At 48.3% G+C, this 20,130-nt stretch overlaps 1 protein-coding gene across 2 annotated transcripts; it reads right to left on the bottom strand.

The window, feature by feature from the left end:
• Positions 1-247: 247 nt before the first annotated feature.
• On the bottom strand, positions 248-19,806 carry LOC108925511 (calpain-5-like). Of its 2 annotated transcripts, none has more exons than XM_018737513.2 (13): positions 19,405-19,806; positions 15,334-15,520; positions 12,184-12,315; positions 10,097-10,305; positions 8,451-8,643; positions 7,860-8,050; positions 7,213-7,290; positions 5,361-5,556; positions 4,955-5,077; positions 2,662-2,864; positions 1,101-1,222; positions 877-1,013; positions 248-497 (listed from the first exon to the last, which is right to left on the bottom strand). In XM_018737513.2, the coding sequence occupies exons 2-13, from the start codon at positions 15,496-15,498 to the stop codon at positions 315-317; spliced, it is 1,932 nt and encodes a 643-aa protein (XP_018593029.2). In that variant the 5' UTR covers positions 15,499-15,520; positions 19,405-19,806; the 3' UTR covers positions 248-314. The 2 variants fall into 2 exon arrangements, with proteins under 2 accessions (XP_018593029.2, XP_018593031.2); XM_018737515.2 differs by having other exon boundaries at positions 877-1,007.
• Between the last annotated feature and the right edge of the window lie 324 nt (positions 19,807-20,130).

Below are 20,130 nucleotides of genomic sequence, written 5' to 3'. Positions count from 1 at the left end.
ATAAACTGTACATGATGAAATAATGTTTCAGTAAATAATTTCACGTCATGCAGTAAATGAATTTCACTTTAATGTGAAATGGTCAGGATGAGGATGTTTAAATTTTTTCAAGAAATACAGTCTATTGATGTTATTGTATAATAAAAACTGTGTCTGAAAAGTGTCACATTTGGTCCAACATTCTTATATTTCGCAGTGATTTTGTGAACATTATATATAAAAAAGAAAAAAACCATCTGCTCTGAAGATGCTGACGCCTATAAGCCAGTCTTCGCAAGTCAAACCGCCGGCCCGGCATTGCACCGCGCTCCCTCTCACATGTCAGTCAACTGGCGGGAGGTGACAACTTTCACGCTGATGGTGCCAAGCATGGCCTCAGCGCTTTCCTGCTCCCTTTTCTGCAGCCGCAGCGTCTGGGGCTCATCCGAGTCCTTCAGGGAGGCTTCCAGGATAGCCTGCCCCATGAACTGGTCCTGTATTACATTGCGGTTCCATATCTGGCGAGTTGTGGAGACACGATGTAGAAAAGCTACACTCAGGTATGTGTGATATTTACAGGACACAGCATGAGAAAAAGTGCAAAATGGGCAGTGAAAATGTGTTTTAAGTGTCTCATGCATCACACTAATAGATCAAAATACACCGAAATATACCAAATCTGCACAGCAAGGAGCCATAAATGAGGTCACCATGACCGATTACTTTTTAAGCTCTACTTCTATATGGATTTTGAGTTTATTCCAAGGTGCTAGGAGTCCTTTTTCTGCTCTGACCTGGTGGCCACTGTAAATAACTTGCACAGTATGAATTGTACAGCAATGAAGTGCCCAAAGCTAATGACCTCATTTAAACATTACACTGTCGGTGACTGCAGACCTGCACAATGATGGGCTTCCTCGGTTTCTTCCTGTAAAATATTGCTCTTGTGTCAAACAGAGGCTCCAAGGTATCGTGCTGGACTGTGGACTTGACACGATGCCCCTCGCAGGCTATGATCACATAGGGATCTGCTCCTGGCCAGAGTGAGAAACAATTTTTTGGAATCTCACCTGGTCACAGTGATTTTTTTAAGCACATTAAGAGGCCAGCGAGGCTCTCACCATCTGTCACGTCTTGGTTCTCCAACCCTTCTGCTCCATGAACGTAGATCTGAGTCACAGCCTTAGGGTATCCCAGGAGCCAACTGGCACAGCCCATCCTTGGCTTGTCCAGCACCAGCTCTCTGTGGGGGGACATTCATGTTATCGCTTGCTTATTTCACATCCACAAAGAATATAATAGAAAAACAATAAAAATATATACCTTTATTTCTGACATATATTGAATTATATGTATATTGCGCTCCATATGGGACATATTTATGTTAATAACACGTTACACATGTTACTACCATTATAGTATTATACTCTCAGGTACAGGCCTTCCTTGAATAACAAGTGTGAATTTGTTTAAAAATCTGTTTGAGCATTAATTTAAACTGGAAAAATAATCATTAAAATCTGTTCATCCATTTTTCATTAATCATGCAAAATTCCTGCCTTATCTTTTAAGCATGTACAAAATGTATTTTAAAACCAAGTCCAGAATATCAGAATTTCTCTGGACATCTTTAAATCCATGCTTAAGACCCACATGTTCAGCACTGAATATACTTAACACATTTGCATGCTCCTTTTTCTATCCTCTTTCCTTCTTTCCGTCTCATAATTTATCTTACCATTATTTTCTTTTTATTTCTTCTGTTTTCATCTGTTGTTTTTGGGCGCTGTACTGGTGCAACAGTGTGGTTGTGCTTATTGCTCCGAGCGTTTTGTGCCTCACACCCAATGCTTCTGGGATATGCTCCAGAAAACCCAACTTTGCACTGGACAAGCAGTCATACATAATGGATGGATACGTAATCTATTCTTCTTTTATTGCTGCATTTTTGAAAGCAAAAGTTTACTTTAAATTGCTTGTAACCCATAATATCTTTCCTCTTTAATGTTAAGCATTTTGAGAATTTCCTTTTAAATGCACTCTGCAATATAATAACATTATTATTGTTATTATTATTATTATTATTATTAGTGATATTAGTAGTAGTCAATACCTACTAAGGCAGTTCTAAATAGTAAGATAATTTGTGAGTATTTGTGGTTATTGAATAAATTCATATTGACATTGCCTTTCAGTATAATTCTATATTTTATAACTTAAAGCTTTGAACTTGTAGGTTAGGGTTTCCACTGACTTTTCAACATTTAGTATTTTGTTCAAAACTTCTCACAGAGAATCATGACATTTCCGAGAGATGCTGAAAACTAAGAAAACTAAAATACACAGAAAAAGCCACACCCAGCTTGCGGGGAGGTGCTGCTCATGTTGTCTGGTACTCATCACCATAGAGGATGTTTTTTATTTTGTTGAAATTTCTCTTCCTGTAAGTATGAGTTGATAGCTCAATGTGAGAACTTTAAATTACATTTGCTTGTCAGACCAAATCTTTGCAAACGGAGGTTTCATTTTCAAAGGCAGCCCGTTCTCCAAAAAATTGTTTTGAAATATAATTCTCTTCCTTTTATGGTTACATACTTTTTATAGTTTGTATGAATACAAATATAACCCTGAATGGAATTTCTCAGTCTTATTGGTAGCATAAATAGTGACACAGCTCTTTACCTGCAGTGAGAAGCCACGTCTGTGTAGATTCTAATCATGAAATCGCCCAGAGCGTTCGGTTCAAATGTTGACGGGATGATGACATAACGTCCTTCGGGGAGCGTCTTGCGCATGAAAACCGTGCGGCTGTTTACGTAGGCTGATGTCGCTACGTTCTGCTGGGTTACGATGTTGTGCATCCTGAACTCTCTGTTGAGCTCCACCTAAACCAAACGAAAAACATTCAGTCAATTAATCCATCAGCCTTATTGATCATTAAGCCAAAAGTAGAAATGTACACTGTTTTTACAAGCCTGTCGTTTAGTGCCACGGAGTTTGTGTCGGTTGTTGGGAGAAACATGAAGCGAGTGCTTCCAGGATGTTCTGACCTCCACTTGCATTGTTCTTGTAGAAAGGGGTGTGTCCATTTTTGCTGTGATTGAGACCATCCATTTGGTTGGTAGGGATCTTCTCATTCCTCTTCCTTTAACTTTCCAAAGCTTTACAGCATTTTGAAGAGAATCCAATGTATACACGTTGTGTTTCAAAGTGAAATAAGCTTAGGCTCATCATTTGTGCTTGCAAAGGCAGTTCTCTCTTGATTTGCTTTAAGATCCATATCTTTGTTCTCCAGGCTGCCCTTTGTATTCCTTAAAGTCTCCTCCAGCACCAAAGGTAGGAGGATTCTGTTTTTCTGGTCCTGCTTCTTCAGTGTCCAGCTTTCACATCCATATAGTGCTACAAAATATACCACTGTCCGAACAATTCAAATCTTCTTTCTCGTGGATACATCGGCACATTTGAGGACCTTCTCCAGATCTTTCCTTGCAGCTCTGCCAAGTGCTAGTTTCAGGGGATCTCTTCACTGCCAGATCCCTTGCGGTTGATTATTAATCACAAGAGGTAAAAGTTGTCAATGACTTCAGCGTCTTCACCATCAACACCAAGGTTTGCTGCTGCTCCAGCTGTCGTGGATTTTATTCTCTTCAGATTTAAATCAAAATTCTAGTCATATTAATCCTCTGCTATTAGAGCGTTTCATCAGTAAACCCGGTTATTCCTCAGTATTTTTCATTCAGTCGAAGGCATTAGTGAGCGAAACGCATGTAGGGCTTCTTTGTGCACACAACCATGTCTTCATTTTTATTTATCTGAAATGCATTTGTTTCACTTCATTTATTTATGCATTTGGATTTTGATCCAATCTTTTCCAGTCTACTGGCCACCATGTGATTTTCAATATTTATTGGCATAAACACCTGGACTGATTCTTCCTGTATTGCTAACAACATTTCTCTGGCAATCCCTTCCACTCCAGCAGCCTTTCTTATTGCCAGTGACTTCATTGCTGATCTTCTTCCAGTTTCTGATGTCAAAGCTTCTTAGTCGTAAGAAATATCTTCTTATGTGTCCCTAATATTGACGTGTCTGTTGTAGAGACCATCGCTACATTCTCTTCACCGTTACTTGTTCTTCTCTTCTTGTGTTGTCAGTCTTTGGGCGTCTTAGTCCATCCCAAGTCACGGTTAGGACTTCTCAAGGATTTCTCAAATAATCTGGATGACTTCCCTTCTTCCTCATCTTACACATTTATTATATTATAGGAATGATCATATTGTAGTGAAGTATACTGTAGAAGCTACGATATTTTATGAGAATATTTTTTTTTACAATTTTACAAATTACTCCTAAAGGTAATTACTGTATATAAGTATATCCTCAGAAGTATAGTTTTTAAAATAATTTTGAGCTTAATTTCACACACAAAATGTGTGCAACCACTTGTCCCGAGCGGGGACGCAGCAAACCGGTGTCTAGCCCGGCAACGCGGGGCACAAGGCCGGAGGGGGAGGGGACACACCCCGGGCAGGATGCCAGTCCATTGCAGGGCACCCCAAGCAGGATTCGAACCCCACACCCACCACACAGCGGGCTCCAGCCAAACCCGCTGCACCACCGTGCCACCTGAGCGCCACCTCATCCTGATTATTTTTTGCATAACTGGACTATATTATTATTTGTCATGACAGAAAATGAAGACCACTCATCTGAAATAGCAGACAAATACACATTACTCATTGAGACACTCAACTCCTTCATCTTCATCTAAATGCGTGAGAGAGAAATCACATGACTTCAGAGGTCAGAAACATAGCTAACCCTATAACGGCATTGCATGTGTATCAGAAGGTCAACATCTAATTGCCGTGGTTTAACAGAGGAACCCGAGACTCCGATGGAAACACAAGCTGTGCCCTGGCTCTGTAAATACTAAATGCTGAATTTATGAGGCCATCTTTAAGAAGGATACTACCTTGAAAAGAGCGAAGCCAATAGTGAGGTTGTCCCCCTGACCGACTGGTCTATGAAGTTTCATGTCTCTCTGCTGAAGGGATATCAGGACTTCATCTTCCTCCTTCACCACATCAAACACGTACTGAAATTGAGACAACAGGTGAGTTCATCAGAAGTAAAAGTACCACACGCGGCCAAGCCGCACCACCACCACGCGACGGGAAAATGAGACTTGGAGGTTCCTGCTCCAGGCAAGCAGTCGACCGCAAGATTCAGTTTCGCTTCCCGGCCGAACCGCCGGTCTGGTTTCGTTGCGCCGTACCGTCATGCTTTAAAAGCTCATTAGAAATGTTAGCGTCTGTAAATACGTTCACCCCCGGTCAAGGCCTTCAGGATCTGCGGCGGGGCGGGAGGAGAGCCGGCACCTGTGGGTTCTGGAGGAAGGTCCGCCGATAGTTCACGCAGCCCCCGCTGCGGTTGCGCAGGGCGTCCGCGTGCTTGCTCCAGCTGCCGAACCGCACCGCCTCGCTCCACGTCTTGCGCAGGCTCAGCAGGGAGGTGTTGACGACGCGGCACACGTCCACATCCGTGAAGTGTTCGCACCAGTCATCGAACTCCATCCTGAGGACCGATCCGACCCCCGGGCGACACCCAGAGCTTTACGTACGAACACGAATACACGTCCAGCTACTCAAACAGCATCCCGGTCCTGACGTTTGCAAGGAATTACAGAATACAGAAATAAAAATACATACCTGGGGCCTAGAAATTAGGCCTAGATATTCCACTCATTATACCGCATGTGTGTTCAGTTTAATTTCTGATTACAGGCGGTCCCCGATTTACGACGGGGTCACGTTCCCCGAAACCCGCCGTAAGTCGAAATATCGTAAGTCGAAAATGCATTTAATACACCTAATACACACCTCTGCGTGACAGACCGGGAGACGCGGATCGCTGTCGCTGCCCAGCATCGCGAAAGAGTATCGTACCGCACATCGCTTGCTTGGGAAAAAAAAAAAAATCAAAATTCGAAGTACGGTTTCTATTGGACATCCATCACCGGCTCACCATCGTAAAGTCGGAAAAATCCCAAGTTGAACCGTCGTAAATCGAGGACCACCTGTACTTTTTTTTTTTTAAATGAAGGCTACTTTTGAAATGTATAAGCAGTCAAGTGTCAATTTGAGATTATTGAAATTCTAACTGGAATTTGTTGTATGTTCCGCTACATGGATCTTTAAATTCGTTACAGCTCTTGTTCTGGGATGTTCTTCATCAGTTTCCTCATATACGGCACTTTACGAGCAGGGGTTGCACCACATGTAGCTCTTCTGAGTTCTCTCTGCTCTGCCCAGAGGTGGATGGCGGCGCGTGTCAGTATTCTAAGCTTCAATGAAACCACTTTGTTTTTCCACTCTAGCGATCGTCGGGACATAAATGAACCGATTCCGATTAATATTTTCTATTTTTCCTCCTCGTTATCATATCGCATGCTGCAAGTAGCGTAGCGAGCCGATCGTAATTCTGCAATCTGCCTCCTGTGCATCACTTGCTGTCTTCCGGGGCAGCGTGAAGTGCCGATACTCATCGTCCTTCGTAACGAATAGACGCCATTACTGTTCGCTGCAGCAGCTTTTTTTTTTTTTTTTTATTTCTGATTAATATGAGGCAGTCGGCTATTAATAACCTCAGGGGCAGGACCTACAGCCTCACGGCACCTGGACCGTGCATTCAGTGAGGGGTTCAAAGCTGGCTGAGGGACGTAGTGGTTAGCGCTCTTGCCTTTGGACTCAAAGGTTGCAGGTTCGATTCCCCACCTCTGGCTGTAGTACCCTTGAGCAAGGTACTTATGCTAAAAATCACTCTAGTAAAATAACCCAGCTGCACAAGGGAGTAAATAATTGTAGGTAGGCTACCATTATAAGTCGCTTTGGAGGAAAAGTGGCGGCTAAATGGATGGAGTTTACATTGTTCTAGCTATATTCCCACGGGTCGCCCCCAGGTGCTCCGGTGTCCTCCCACAGCCCAAAGATGTTTCACGTGGTTTGGTGGCTCTAAACCGCCCAGAGTCGGTGTGTGTGTGTGTGTGTGGATAAGTGTGACACATTTGTCGAAGGTAGAGGAGAGTTCGGTTCGGTGAATCAAGCGCCGTACGCCACCGTGCACAAAGGCATCAGCTAAATACTCAAATAATAGTTAATAATCGCTGAACTTAGAGAAGTATCTGTAAAATGAATAAAAGTAAATAGCGCTGGTGAGAAACGTAACACTGACCAGAACTCCCCATCGTCCGCGACCGTGATTCCCATAGCTTCCCTCTCCATGTTTCCCACCTTCTTCCACTCCTCAGAGCTACACAGAGAGAGAGAGAGAGAAATGGGCTGAGTAAATAAATAAAGACGAATAAAATACAGAACAGGACTCACAACAAGTCCCTTCTGTGCTTTTTTTTTTTTTCCCTCCTCTCCATTCTTTGTTTTTTGTTCTGTGCACTCATTGTGTTTGTAAGTTTTTTTGGGCAGAAGCACCAGCAAAATACAAACATTTTATATAAAATAAAGAAAAAATGCACGAATAACTATATTAAATAACGTATAAATAAATATGTGAAATAACGGGGGCGCGGTGGTGCAGTGGGTTGGACCAGGTTCTGCTCTCCGGTGGGTCTGGGGTTCGAGTCCCGCTCGGGGTGCCTTGTGATGGACTGGCGTCCCGTCCTGGGTGTGTCCCCTCCCCCTCCGGCCTTACGAACCCGAGTTGCCGGGTTAGGCTCCGGTTCCCCGCGACCCCGTATGGGACGAGCGGTTCAGAAAGTGTGTGTGTAAATATATGAAATATCTTTTAGTTAGAAAAGGAATATAGCGTCTCGCTGCTTCATTTTCCCTTATTCTTCCGCCCATCACCAAGCTGAGGTTTCGCACCTGTCGCTCCACGGCCCGTTCCACTCGGTCTTGCCCCACGGGTTCCTCAGGCGGATCATAGGAAGCCTCTCCGGTTTGAGAAGGGCCAGCACGCCTCGTCCCAGCCGGACCTTCCGAACCGCCGTCACCGAGTACGCGTGGCCTTTCACCAGGCCGCCGGGCGTGCGCGTTTCCCGCTCGTCGGGCGACGCCTGAGCGTGAGACAGACACCCGAGGTCGGCCTCCGAACCGACCCCGTCTAGACGAGGGGCCACGTCTTACGTAAAAGCCGTGTGAAACGCGCATCGTTATGCTTCCAAGAATTTGTGCTCCGAAAGTTCACGTTTTGGACAAAACACGCTAGTCGGTGTACTTGGAACCAAAGGCACAAGGGATTTTGTATAAACTCTATGTCTGACTTATCTCTGTAGGTCATTCAACTAATTGGAGCACCATGTGTTCTTTTTTTTTTTTTTTGGACAGAATTCTTTTTGTTCCTTTTATTTATAATCGTAAACGACTTGTGTTTTTTGCGTCTGTACCGACGAACCTGCGGGTGGGGTGCCTAGCCGTGAGCAGCTTCGCCACGGTAAACGCGGCGCAAGTCCGCACCTTGATGGAACAGCTGACGACGCCGCCCCTGTCGTACGCCTTGAGCAGGTCCTCGAAGAGCCTCGCTTTGGCGGGGAGCTGCGCCGAGTAGCGGCCTTTCTCCAGGTCGATGCTCTCGGCGAGCGCTCCGGTGAAGTCCACCACCGCGTCCGCCGTGTTGCCGCCGTCCAGCGACTCGTAGCACAGGGACAGCCTGCACGTGCGGGAAAAACGAGAGGCGGGGAGGGGGAAAGCGGCTCACGGAGGTCGCCTGGACCCGGCGGCCACCGCTCACTTTGGCTTCCAAGTCTCGTTACGCTTTCTTTTCTTGCCATTTTGGCAAATCCGTGTCTCAGGAATTACGTTTCAAGCAGAACTTTCCCTCGTGCTTTGGTGTGCGGCCATCATCAACATAAGGCCCACGAACGTCTGACTTGCCGTCCCCAGTGTGTTACGAGAGGGTATAAGAGCATTCGGGGCGAAATGGAAAAACGGTCGCGTCCGCATACACGCGATGCCATCAGGGCAATGGAACGTGCTTTTTGCCACACGGCTGTGATCTAATCATGCCGTGTTGGCAGCGGAAGGTCTCGGGATGCTCTGCCATCACTGCTCTTTAGGAGCAAACTCAACAGCAACCTTTCTGACTTAGACTTCACCTCTGGAATAATCTAACGGTGTTTTGGACCATCTTCCGCTGATCTTACGGCGATTTTCTTCACTTATGCTCATACTGGCATGTTTTCTTAGCGCTGCCTTCATTCTTCCCACACTCCGTCAAGGGCGTTCATCTCGTTTACACTGTTCAGTTAGTTAAGCGCCATCAACTCGGGTTCGAGTCATGGTGACTTGATGAACAACACACACACACACACACACACACACATACACACACTATCTGAAAGTGCTTGTCCCAAGCAGGGTCACAGCAAGCCAGAGCCTAACCCGGCAGCACAGGGCGTAAGGCTGGAGGGGGAAGGAACACACCCAGGATGGGGCACCAGTCCGTCGCAAGGGATCCCAAGTGGGACTCGAACCCCAGACCCACCGGAAAGAAGGACCCAGCCAAACCTGTCATGCCACCATACCCCCCTTGATGAATTAAAGATCTAAAAAAAATCAATTTTGTGCTAGTTTGGCGAGCTCCTCGGGTGTTGCCCCCATCCTTGTTGTCAGTGTTTTGAGCCTGTTCACTCATTCATCAAGTATTTACATTGTTTACACTTTACAGCATTTATTGTATACACACACACGTTGTCTGAACCATTTGTCCCATTCGGGGTCGCGGGGAGCCGGAACCTAACCCGGCAGCACAGGGCGTAAGGCCGGAGGGGGAGGGGACACACCCAGGACGGGACACCAGTCCGTCACAAGGCACCCGAAGCGGGACTCGAACCCCAGACCCACCGGAGAGCAGGACCCGGTCCAACCCACTGCGCCCCCCTAGTTATTGTATATTTATTGTTTATATTTATTATTTGTGTAGGTAGCTCCGAGTTGTTTCTATGCAGCACCATGGTCCTGGAGGACAGTTGTTTGCCATCACTCTATGCTCTAACAGCTGTATACGGCCGAAGGGACAATAAAGCCACTTTGACTTTGACGTTTGTGAACCCCTGCAGTCCGGTAAGGAAGCGGGCTCCGCGCCACCGCTCCACATGGCTCACTTTGCGTATGCTTTCTCCAGCAAGGCGCTCCAGAACTCGTTGCGCAGCTTGGAGTGGCAGTATACGAGCTCCCCGTTGATGGTGGGCAGGCGGTCGTCCACCACCACGTCCAGCCACTCGCCGAAGATCCAGAACCGAAAGTGAAAGATGCCGGCGTATTTCTCAGGATGCCTAGGATCCCACTCCTGCTCCTTCCAGTCAGGAATCACCTGCAGGGAGAAATTGCGCCACCTCTTAGACGTCGCTCATTGCTTTCGGATCGAAGCTCTGGACGACATCGGGGTGCGCGGACACACAAGAGCGGAGGGAGCAGAGCGGCTTGGCTGTCGTTTACTACGCTGGGTCGTTCTTTGCTGGTTGCGAGCGCAGTTGGAAACTGGGGGAAGCGATGAGATGACGTGAGCTGAAGCGAGACACCGCGGTCCCCCAACAGACTTGTGGTTTTTGGGATGTTTCCCGATCGCTGCGCCCTGCCTCGTTCCGAAGAGCCCGCTGCCGCGCTCAATGAACTTCCAGGCTGCGTCCGCTGCTGGCCGACGCCGGAGCCGAGCTGGCGCGGCACACGGAGTCCGCACACGGCCCGTTTCATCTCCGCTCGCTGCTGGAAATCTGTGGTTTCCGCATAAAAATTCTCACGCGCGGTCCCAAATGCAGCGCGGTAAATAAAATAGGGAAAAATAGTACGGAAAGAATGCCTTATACTTGCACTCCCTATCTGGAGTGAATCACCTTAATCTCTTCTAATGATACCATTACATAGAAAATAAGTGTATAGTAACAGCATCTAGAGATGGACATTCCAAAGTCTGTCATTTCTAGTATAGAATATTATATAGTTGCGATGAAGTAATAACTCATTTAGAAGCGGTGGGCCACGACGGCCATGCGGTCTAAGGTGCCGAACTCATGCGAAGCATGGTGGTGCAACAGGTACCGCTGGTGTCTCGCAGCTCCTGGGCTCTGGGTTTGGACATGTGATTGATTTCTGTTCCACCTGCGTGGATTTTGCATCCCCCCATGTTTACATGGATTTTTTTTCCTAGTTGCTCTGGTTTCCTTTCGCAGTCCAAAGACCTGAAGATATGTGTTTCAGGTGGTCACATTGCCTGTAATGTGCGATTGGGTGCGTGCGTTCGTCATTCAGCGGAACGGCATGCCAACCAGGGTGTACCCTGGTTCATGCCTTAGGTCACCGGAATAGGATCGGCATCGCCGGTGCTCTGCATCGGACAGACGTTTACTGATAACTGGGGGAAAAAAAGACCTGGGAGTGAAATAGCTTAGATTTTCTGTAAAATTAATAGGCCACGTACCGGAGCGATGAATGTTTCAGCACTTTGGCAAACGGGACCGGTTCTCTGCGCGCGTTAAACGAGCAGCGGCGTTTAAATATTCAGCCGCTCTTCGAGCCCTTACTGGGGAATGTGTTCGGCACTTTCTGAGAAATATTATTCCATTTCATCAGTGACTAATCTCACTTTCAGCGCTTCAGTTTGTAACAACTACAGTGATATACAGTACAACCGCGATGAAGAATTTACATCTCGTTGCGACTCTGCCGGGGGCAGCCCATGGTGGAAATGAACGCGCTGGTCGCGGTGGTCCGGCCATTCCGCTGGTTGTCTAACCGAGGTCCCTATGGTAGAGCGTGCTGGAGCGCGTTGTATGTATGTGCTCAGCCCAGAAGGAACGCGGCAGGAGGGGCCAACGGCGTTCTGAGCGTCCCGTTCGTTTCCTCGCCACCCTTCTCCTTGTTTCACCACACACACACACACACACACACACACACACACACACACACAGGATAACAGTCATAGTGTCACTGGGGAATGATTTCAGTGGGTTCTGAACCATCACAGACGTCTCAGGAAGGAATAATCTTTCAGCAGCATAATTTCAGAACAAGAGGCACACTTTTCTAACAAACTTTTCTTCTCCCGCAGTAACAGTCTGTTTTAAAAGGCAAAAAAAAAAAAAGCCAGCGAACGCAACGTCGGCGGCGAGTTGAACGACTGACCGCCGGTGGCGCGTGTGTTCCCGCTTGCCGAAAACCTCCCCGCGGTGAAGGTAACGACCGTCCAGCTTACCTTGGTCCACAGGTCCGGTTTGAGGGCCAGGCAGGAGCAGGCTGCCACGAACCAGCAGTTTCCCAGCGTGCCCTGGTTCAGGTCATGGGCGCTGATTCCTTCCACAAACAGGCGAGGGTCTGCACACAGCTCCTTGAATGAGCGCGAGAGTGAGAACAACGTGATGTCCAAATGACAACGCACACGTTCACGTTCCTCCGTAGGTGGACCTCCAGCAACAGCGCAGAACCCAAGAATAACGGAGCTGTCATTTCCACGCAAGGCAGCGTTTCCACCCGTTTATCCGGAAGGATGATTTACCCGTGCCGTCGGGATGAAGCGAGGGTACAAGAGCAGATACAAAACGCGTGCCCCGAACGGCTGCACCTGGACTAATTCAGCCCCAGGAAACGCACGGGTTCACCGGGCGCAGCGCCGCAGTGGGTGTCACACGGTGCCATCCAGGTAGTACACGGCACTCGCTAGAGAGGCGATTCCCTACAGCATCAACATACTGTCATTTTTTTTTGCTGATGATCACTTATATTTGCACTGAATCTTCAGTGTGTGCTGGTTTGTAGCAAAAATACACACACACGGTCTGAAACCGCTTATCCCAGGCAGGGTCATGGCAAGGGACACACCCAGGATGGGATGCCAGTCCATCGCAAGACAGCCGAAGCAGGACTCGAACCCCAGACCCACTAGAGAGCAGGACCCAGCCAAACCCGCTGCACCCCCCCTAGTAAAATACACATTTTTTAAATATGGGTGGAATCATAAGTGCTGAATGATGGCGAAGACACTTTCCATCACGCCAGATCCAAAAGAAGTCGAGAGCAAATACGCCGCTCACGAGCACAGCGCGAAGCCCTACGTCGCACGGCCGTACGGGGAGCTGCCCGTCGAGGTCCGAGGTCACGGTGTCGCAGCCCCGCCGTTGGGACGCGCAGGCCAGCGCATCTCGTCTCTCGCTCCCCCCGGGCACCTCCTCCCCTGGCCTCTCAGGAGGAGAAGAATGCAAGGCCTCCACAGACTTGTGCTCCAACCAGATATAATTCCTCCCCAAAAGCCACTACCAAAAAAGGTTGTTGGCAAGACACCTCGGGCGAGCGCAAGAAGGGTTCGAACCGTTTCGGACGTTCGGGCCTTCGAGAAACGCGGCCTCTTTCGTTCGCTCGGCCGCCCTCGTCGCAGTCACCTTTTACGGGGCACGCAATCTTGAGTTCTGAACTGAAAACCGGCGCTTTTGATCTGCACAAGCTGCTCCATGTATAAAGGAAAATAAACCCATAGTTCAGCTTTAAAAATATGTCTAAATACATATGTTTTCGAAACGTGGACCTCCTCGATATACTGGCACTTAGCAGTCTTTACATCAAATGTATTGTTAATGAATTATTTCTCACCAAGCAAACAAGTGCCATTTGGGACAAGTAAATAATAATAAATGATCAATAAAAGTAAAGAACAGTGAATGAATGAATGAATGAATGAATGAAATACAAGTCACATGTGACAGAGTTCTAAATAGGGGGGAAAAAAAAAAGAAATGTTTTCTATCTATTTACTGGCAATGCTCACATAATGAACATTCACAATTTGGATTTAGGAGCACATGTAAGTTGTACTCTTGAATTAGAAAAAGAAGCCATCAGATCGCACTCATGGGAAAGGCTCCAGAAGAGCAGAAGTTTCAAGTTAAAACAGAAGCCAGTCAGTTGCGGGCAAACGCACGCAGCCGTTCGCTCACGCGTTCACGCACTTTGGACGATACGGAGCCACCGGTTCCCCCCATGTCTTTGGGCTGTGGGAGGAAACCAGAGCACCCGGATGAAACCCATGGGAACACAGACTCCGCAAAGGCCGAGCTAGGATCTGTGAAGCACCAGCGGTGTCTGCTGAGCGACAGAATAAAACCGCAGACAATCAACAGAATAAAAGAGCGAAATGAGAGAGAAAAACAACGCGATCAATTTTGGGAGGGAAAGGGCAGAAAGAACGTGATACGTATAAGCAATGCAGAATGTGTGGGTCTTAAACTTTGATTTATTTTTTTCCATTTAACTTAAAGGTAATTGCTAGATCACTTCCCAGAATGTACTGTACGAGCAGCCTTTCTGGAACGAATAATGCTTGTTTTGCACATCTAGCCTGCAGTTGTACCGCTGCTGCCAAGGAAAGTTTCTCCTTTCAGAAACAGTCAGAATCAGCCTGTCACCGGATGTCCCTGAGGACTTCCAGAGCTCAAAAAAGCCCACTATTCCTTTACTTCTTCACGTTTTCTTCCTTCGCAACAGCCAGCTCGCGTACTGGTGACATTCTTGACGGAAAAAACGATTTTGTTGTTGTTGATTTCCTCTGGGGTATTTTTTTCTTCCCCGTAGAACGAGTTCAATCTGCTCTTCGGGTCTCACAGCTATATTTAATACTGAACCATGTGAACCGTTCCCTGACCGGCCTCACGATGCGTAATATTTCTCTGACCGACCTTGTAAAGAACTGACTGTAACAGATCGGTAATGACATCGCTGATGGTGAAAAACAATCTTATTTCAGGCGCAACGGGAGAATGAATTTTCCGTCTGAGACTCACGGATAGGGAGGGTGCGGCGGCGCGGCGGGTTTGAGCAGTGTCCGCCGTGTGGCGGGTCTGGGGTTCGAGCCCTGCTCGGGGTGCCTTGCGGCGGACCGGCATCCCGTCCGGGGTGCGTCCCCTCCCTCCTCGGCCCTGTGCTGCCGGGTTAGGCTCCGCCTCGCCGCAACCCTGCTTGGGACAAGCGGTTGCTGACGTTGGTTGGACTCATTTATGGCTAAGAGCCCATTTCTCCCATCGCATCCCCACCTCAACGAACACGTATTTTATTTGCCCTTTAAACAACACGCATGCGAATCGGCGCTGTGGCCAGGCCTCCCTTTATCAGGCTCCCTCCGTTTTAAGGAAAGTCCACGGCATTTACCGGCCCTCTGCGGCGCACCCGTGTCCCAGTGTTTCTAGGGCAGGTCCAAGTGGTCATCATACCCATCATTTACTTCCGATACTCAGCGGCCGTACAAAACCAGCCCTGTTAGGATGGGTTTGGAATGGATTCTGCCTCCAGGCTCAGTATAAGACAGTTTCATCAGTGGGGCGTTCACTCTTCCCTCCGTGGCAGTCCATTCGTACCCTACCTTTGGGCGCTTCCACTCTACTTCTCCCGGTGGGGCTTTCTGGTAGAACAGAGACTTGTCTGCTGCTGGGAACTCGGGGTCCTCAAAAAGCTTCTTCTCCTCCCTGCACTCCAGCTTCAGGTCGCGGTACCGCTGGTTCTTGTACGGTGTGGAACACGAGAGCATCGTTCACACTCCGATGTCCAGCCTGAAAAAAGGTTATAAAAAAAAAAAAAATTATTACAGATGCATACTGTATTCCGGATATGATATTTAAAGTATTGCTAGGACTGATAACGTACTCAGAAAAGCCTTATCGCAGCTTCTTCAGCACGAAATAATAATGCAGTTATAAAATCAAAATAAAACAACATGCAGCTATAATTAAATATCAGGCTATAAGGGCAGATGGACACCACATTTTCCTCCAAAACTTCAAAGCCTGGACTCGAAGGTTCAACCCCTCACGTAAAACCTGCAGCTGTCGAGAAAAAGAGTTTTATTGCTAAATAAGAGAGAAACTCGCAAAGTTTGAGTTTGCGGGGATGCCGCGCTCAGAGCATCCAGGCCTCGTCTGCACGATGTTGCTTATTCAAGCGAGTCTCATCGCAGCAGGGAAAAGCGAGGAGTAACGTCAAGATCAGATTTTTCCTTTGAAAACCACTTTAAATAGAGGGGAGAGTTTACACCCTTTGGCACACAGCGCTACATCTGCAGAGAACGGTATACATACGTGCAAGAGCGCGAGAACAACATACTCTGTTCCTGCACCTGTGCTTATTAATGACGTGATCTTGCATCGCCGCAGGTCGAATGCGAGACAGATGTTCAAAGCCGATAAAGGCTTTTTAAAGGAGGATTTTAAACACGTGGCTTCTTTGGCATTTTTAAAGGACCACCATCACCACATAAAAAACATCCAGACTAGTTTTGTCAGGGGGGCACAGTGGTGCAGCGGGTTTGGCCAGGTCCTGCTCTCCGGTGGGTCTGGGGTTCGAGTCCCGCTTGGGGTGCCTTGCGACGGACTGGCGTCCCGTCCTGGGTGCGTCCCCTCCCCCTCCGGCCTTGCGCCTCGTGCCGCCCGGTTAGGCTCCGGTTCGCCAGCCGCGACCCCACTCGGGACAAGCGGTTTCGAACGGCGCGCGTACGAGTTCTTTCGTGTCCATCCTCTATACTCCAGCAATGTTTGTGAACAGCAGCTTGACAGATTTAACGAAATCATTAACAGCATTCGACGCTACGCCGCTATTCGCCATCGCGGCTTCGGAAGGACGGTGGCTTGGAAGCGTCTCATCCTCCGCTCATCAACCGCTCCAAGGCGAGTCGTCATCACCGTAGACACGCTCGGTGTAGAAAGGCGTCAGATGGCTCATCCTTTTCTTCGCGCACCCTTCGGAAACGCACAACTTGCAAACACGAGCGAGGGAACAGTTAATGAAGTCGCGGGGAAAGAGCGGAAAGTGCGCAGTTCTGGCCCGTCTCGGTTTCCTGTAATCTGCACGCATATCGTTCGCTCCCTGGAGCCCCCCGATTAAAACGATTTTGAAGGAATTACAGCTACGCCACATGGCTCTCAGGCACGCGTTTTGTCGAGCTGGAAGCAGCAGCAGCTCTTAGGTCAGACCGATATAACGTCCCCGTGACGTCTCGCTGCCGAGATGGGACGTTATCGGCTGGCAGATAGCGGCACATGCGGCCTGGCGATGTGCCGTCGCAGCACCCTCGCGTGTCACTGGAGTTCCTCACACTGCAGGCACCATGGGTTGGAATTCAGGACATCCAGAATGGACTGAAGCGCAGAGTTCGGAATCGCCGTGGGATGACAGCGGGAACACGGGGTGCATGAAGAAGGTCACCGTTTAACCCCTCGTTCCGTATCGCGGGGGAACGCTCTTCAGGACGCCGCGGCCCGATTTTAAATGCGTCTCACGTTTTAAACGAACGCGGCGGTTTCGAGCCTCGGCCCGGTACCCGAAGGATGCTGGTTCGAATCCCGCCTCCTTCCGCGGTTCATTCGGACACTCGCCCTGAATTGCCGCAGCAGAAACGGCGCCCAGCCGAATAAACGCGGAAATCGGTGCGAGCGGCTAAATAAGACGCTTGAGAAAAAAAGTTGCAGCTAAATGAAGAAATACCTAACTGAACAATTGCATCCGATCCACTTGTCACATCTGTGGTTTATAAGCCAAATCCCCTTAAACTAGATGCTACAAGTCGACTTTGTATTTTAAAAAACAAATAAAATATATTACATTTAGTATATTTTCTTAATGCTCACATATCTGGACTTCACAAAAATGGAGCTCCTGTTTTTCCACATAACTTTTAAGGCACAAAAAATGAATTAACGAAAACGGACGTCCTCGTTTTTACACTAGTACACACACGCAAAGCCGGGCCCGCGAAGGTGAGCAAAGGTGCAAGCGAAATATAAGCGAGTCGCCTACGAGGGCTTGTTAATCACAAGAAGTCAGAGCTGAAAACAAGCGCTCCCAGCCGACACCAGGACCTCTGACGGAACGAACCGGATTTTATTACATTCTCAGAAACATTTCGGCGATGACGTTTGTGCCGAGAACAATTCTTTTCCTATTATTTATTTATTTGAGAAACATGTGAGCCCTTCAAGTTTACACAATCTTCTGAACCGCTTGTCCCATTCGGGGTCGCGGGGAACCGGAGCCTATCCCAGCAACACAGGGCGTAGGGCTGGGGGGGGGGGGGGGGAGGGGGACGCACCCAGGACGGAACGCCAGTCCATCGCAAGGCACCCCAAGTAGGACTCGAACCCCAGACCCACCGGAGAACAGGACCCGGTCCAACCCACTGTGCCACCACACCCCCCCTTCAAGTTTATTAGTTTCAGATTTATTAGTATCTAGTTCATACATGAAACTACAGATGAGGCAAACAGAGAGCGTGACTTTTCTTTGAAAGGACTGTTTTATTCTGAGACGGAGTAGCACAAGTAGAGCAAAAGCCAGCAGATACCTTGGCTCTTAATGACCAGTATTGGCATCTTGGATGTACAGCTCTATAAATGTGCTCATTTCAGTTTTTACACCACCACAGTGAACAATAAAATTCAGTTTCATTAAAATAATACATTTACATGATTATAGCAAATTCTTTTTTGGCATTTCCATACTTCTCCGTTGGTTCATTCAGGATTTTATCTTTCTTCCCTTTTTCGTTTTTCCGGCCTTGATCATTGAAGACCCAATTAACTGACGAAGCTGCTTATTCTTTCAGTTTAAAATCAGCAGCACCGGTCAGAATACAATAACCCTAAAGAAAAGTTCTGCTCAAAGTGATGTTAATGAAAAATTCCACGAAGGCTACGGAGATATATCTGTAAATACACACACACACACACACACACACACACACACATCTGAAGCCGCTTGTCCCATGTGGGGTCACGGCGAGCCAGAGCCTAACCCGGCAACACAAGGCGCAAGGCTGCAGGCGGAGGGGACACACCCAGGACGGGGACACCAGTCCATCACAAGGCACCCCAAGGGGGACTCGAACCCTGGTCCCACCGGAGAGCAGGACCCGGTCAACCCCCCCCCCCCCCCATCTGTAAATAGCACAACCTAATAAAGCAACTAACATTCTAAGTTTGCTTTTCCTTCAGTGAGTCATTGTGTTTAATTCCATTTAAAACTTTTTAAAAGGTTTATTTTCTATTTCAATCATGCATTAAACAGTAGGTGAATTTCATATAAAACTAGTAGGTGAGGACTCTTACCTGCCTAAGCAACACAACAAAACCTCGATCCCTGCACTATTACATCATGGAATATTTAGAAATTATTTGTGCAATAAGTTTAAAGAGGTTCTATTAGCATCGTGTAATCTTAGTGGGGGGGGGGGGGGGGGGGGTAACAACTCGGTTCTTAAGGATGCGATACACACAGAGGCACTTTTCCGACATCGACAAACTCACCTGGGAAACCGAAGCGCTGAAGACCAGAGGAGCGCAACGCAGGCAAGAGCTCACACTGAATTACGTACTGAACCACCTGCGCTGGGATGTAGAACAACCCCTGAACAAATTTCCACATATCGGCTCCAGAGCAAACTTACCTCCTCGTGCGAGAATTGATCTGTGGGGATTCCTGACACAGATGCGCGTGCCAGATCCTGCGAGACCCGCGCCGCAGCGGCTCAGAAGCGGCCGTGCGCTCCCACGGCCGAGTGCGCGTCGCCCTGCTCCGAGACGGCACCGGGTGTCTCCGAAGGTCCGACCGCAGATGGAGCTGTGGCACAATGGCTTCTCTAAAAGCCTGAGTGTCCTAGAGCCTCTCTTCTGTTTTTTGTGTGTGTGTGTGTGCGTGCGCATGGGGACGAAAGCTTACATCGTGGTATTTTCCACTCCCCGGCGTGCAACCCGACTCCCTCTAAGTGCTCGGAGCTCCAGCAGGGAGGCGTTACACAAGGTCCCAGCGTGACTCATTAGCGCTAAGCCCTGCCGCACTGAGGACGCACTCTGGCCGCGCATCACAGGACCCCGCGTGGCCACGGAGCCCCGAGGCCTTGCGGACAAAAGAGAAACTGCAGCAGGAGTAAGAGCAGAACGCGGCGAAAATGCCAATTCTGACAAGATGACAGCACCCTGCGGTCCCGGTCGAGCCGCTGTCCGTCTCCAGCAGCATAGCCGGGACCGACCAGGAATGGGAGAAGAGGCTCAAAGGTGAAGGAATGAACACGCAGCAGCGCTGCACGCATGCAGAGTGTGAGCACGGGCCTCCGGACACGGTGTTAGCGCTGATGTGAGGTGTTCTGGTCAAAGCGGTGGTTTCCAACTGACTG

This window comes from Scleropages formosus, chromosome 13, assembly GCF_900964775.1.
Source record: "Scleropages formosus chromosome 13, fSclFor1.1, whole genome shotgun sequence".
NCBI lineage: Eukaryota > Metazoa > Chordata > Actinopteri > Osteoglossiformes > Osteoglossidae > Scleropages > Scleropages formosus.
Note: the sequence above shows the minus strand (reverse complement) of the source record. Positions and strands in the feature narration are given on the sequence as shown.

Bases quoted from the DNA above. Each gene is read 5' to 3' on its own strand.
- LOC108925511 (XM_018737513.2), bottom strand. From the start codon at position 15,498: ATGCTCTCGTGTTCCACACCGTACAAGAACCAGCGGTACCGCGACCTG. The intron at 5,078-5,360 runs GTGCCGGCTCTC...TCTCAATTTCAG, and splicing joins CCTTCCTCCAGAACCCACAG to TACGTGTTTGATGTGGTGAA. The intron at 498-876 runs GTCTGCAGTCAC...ACAACTCGCCAG, and splicing joins GGAAGCCCATCATTGTGCAG to ATATGGAACCGCAATGTAAT.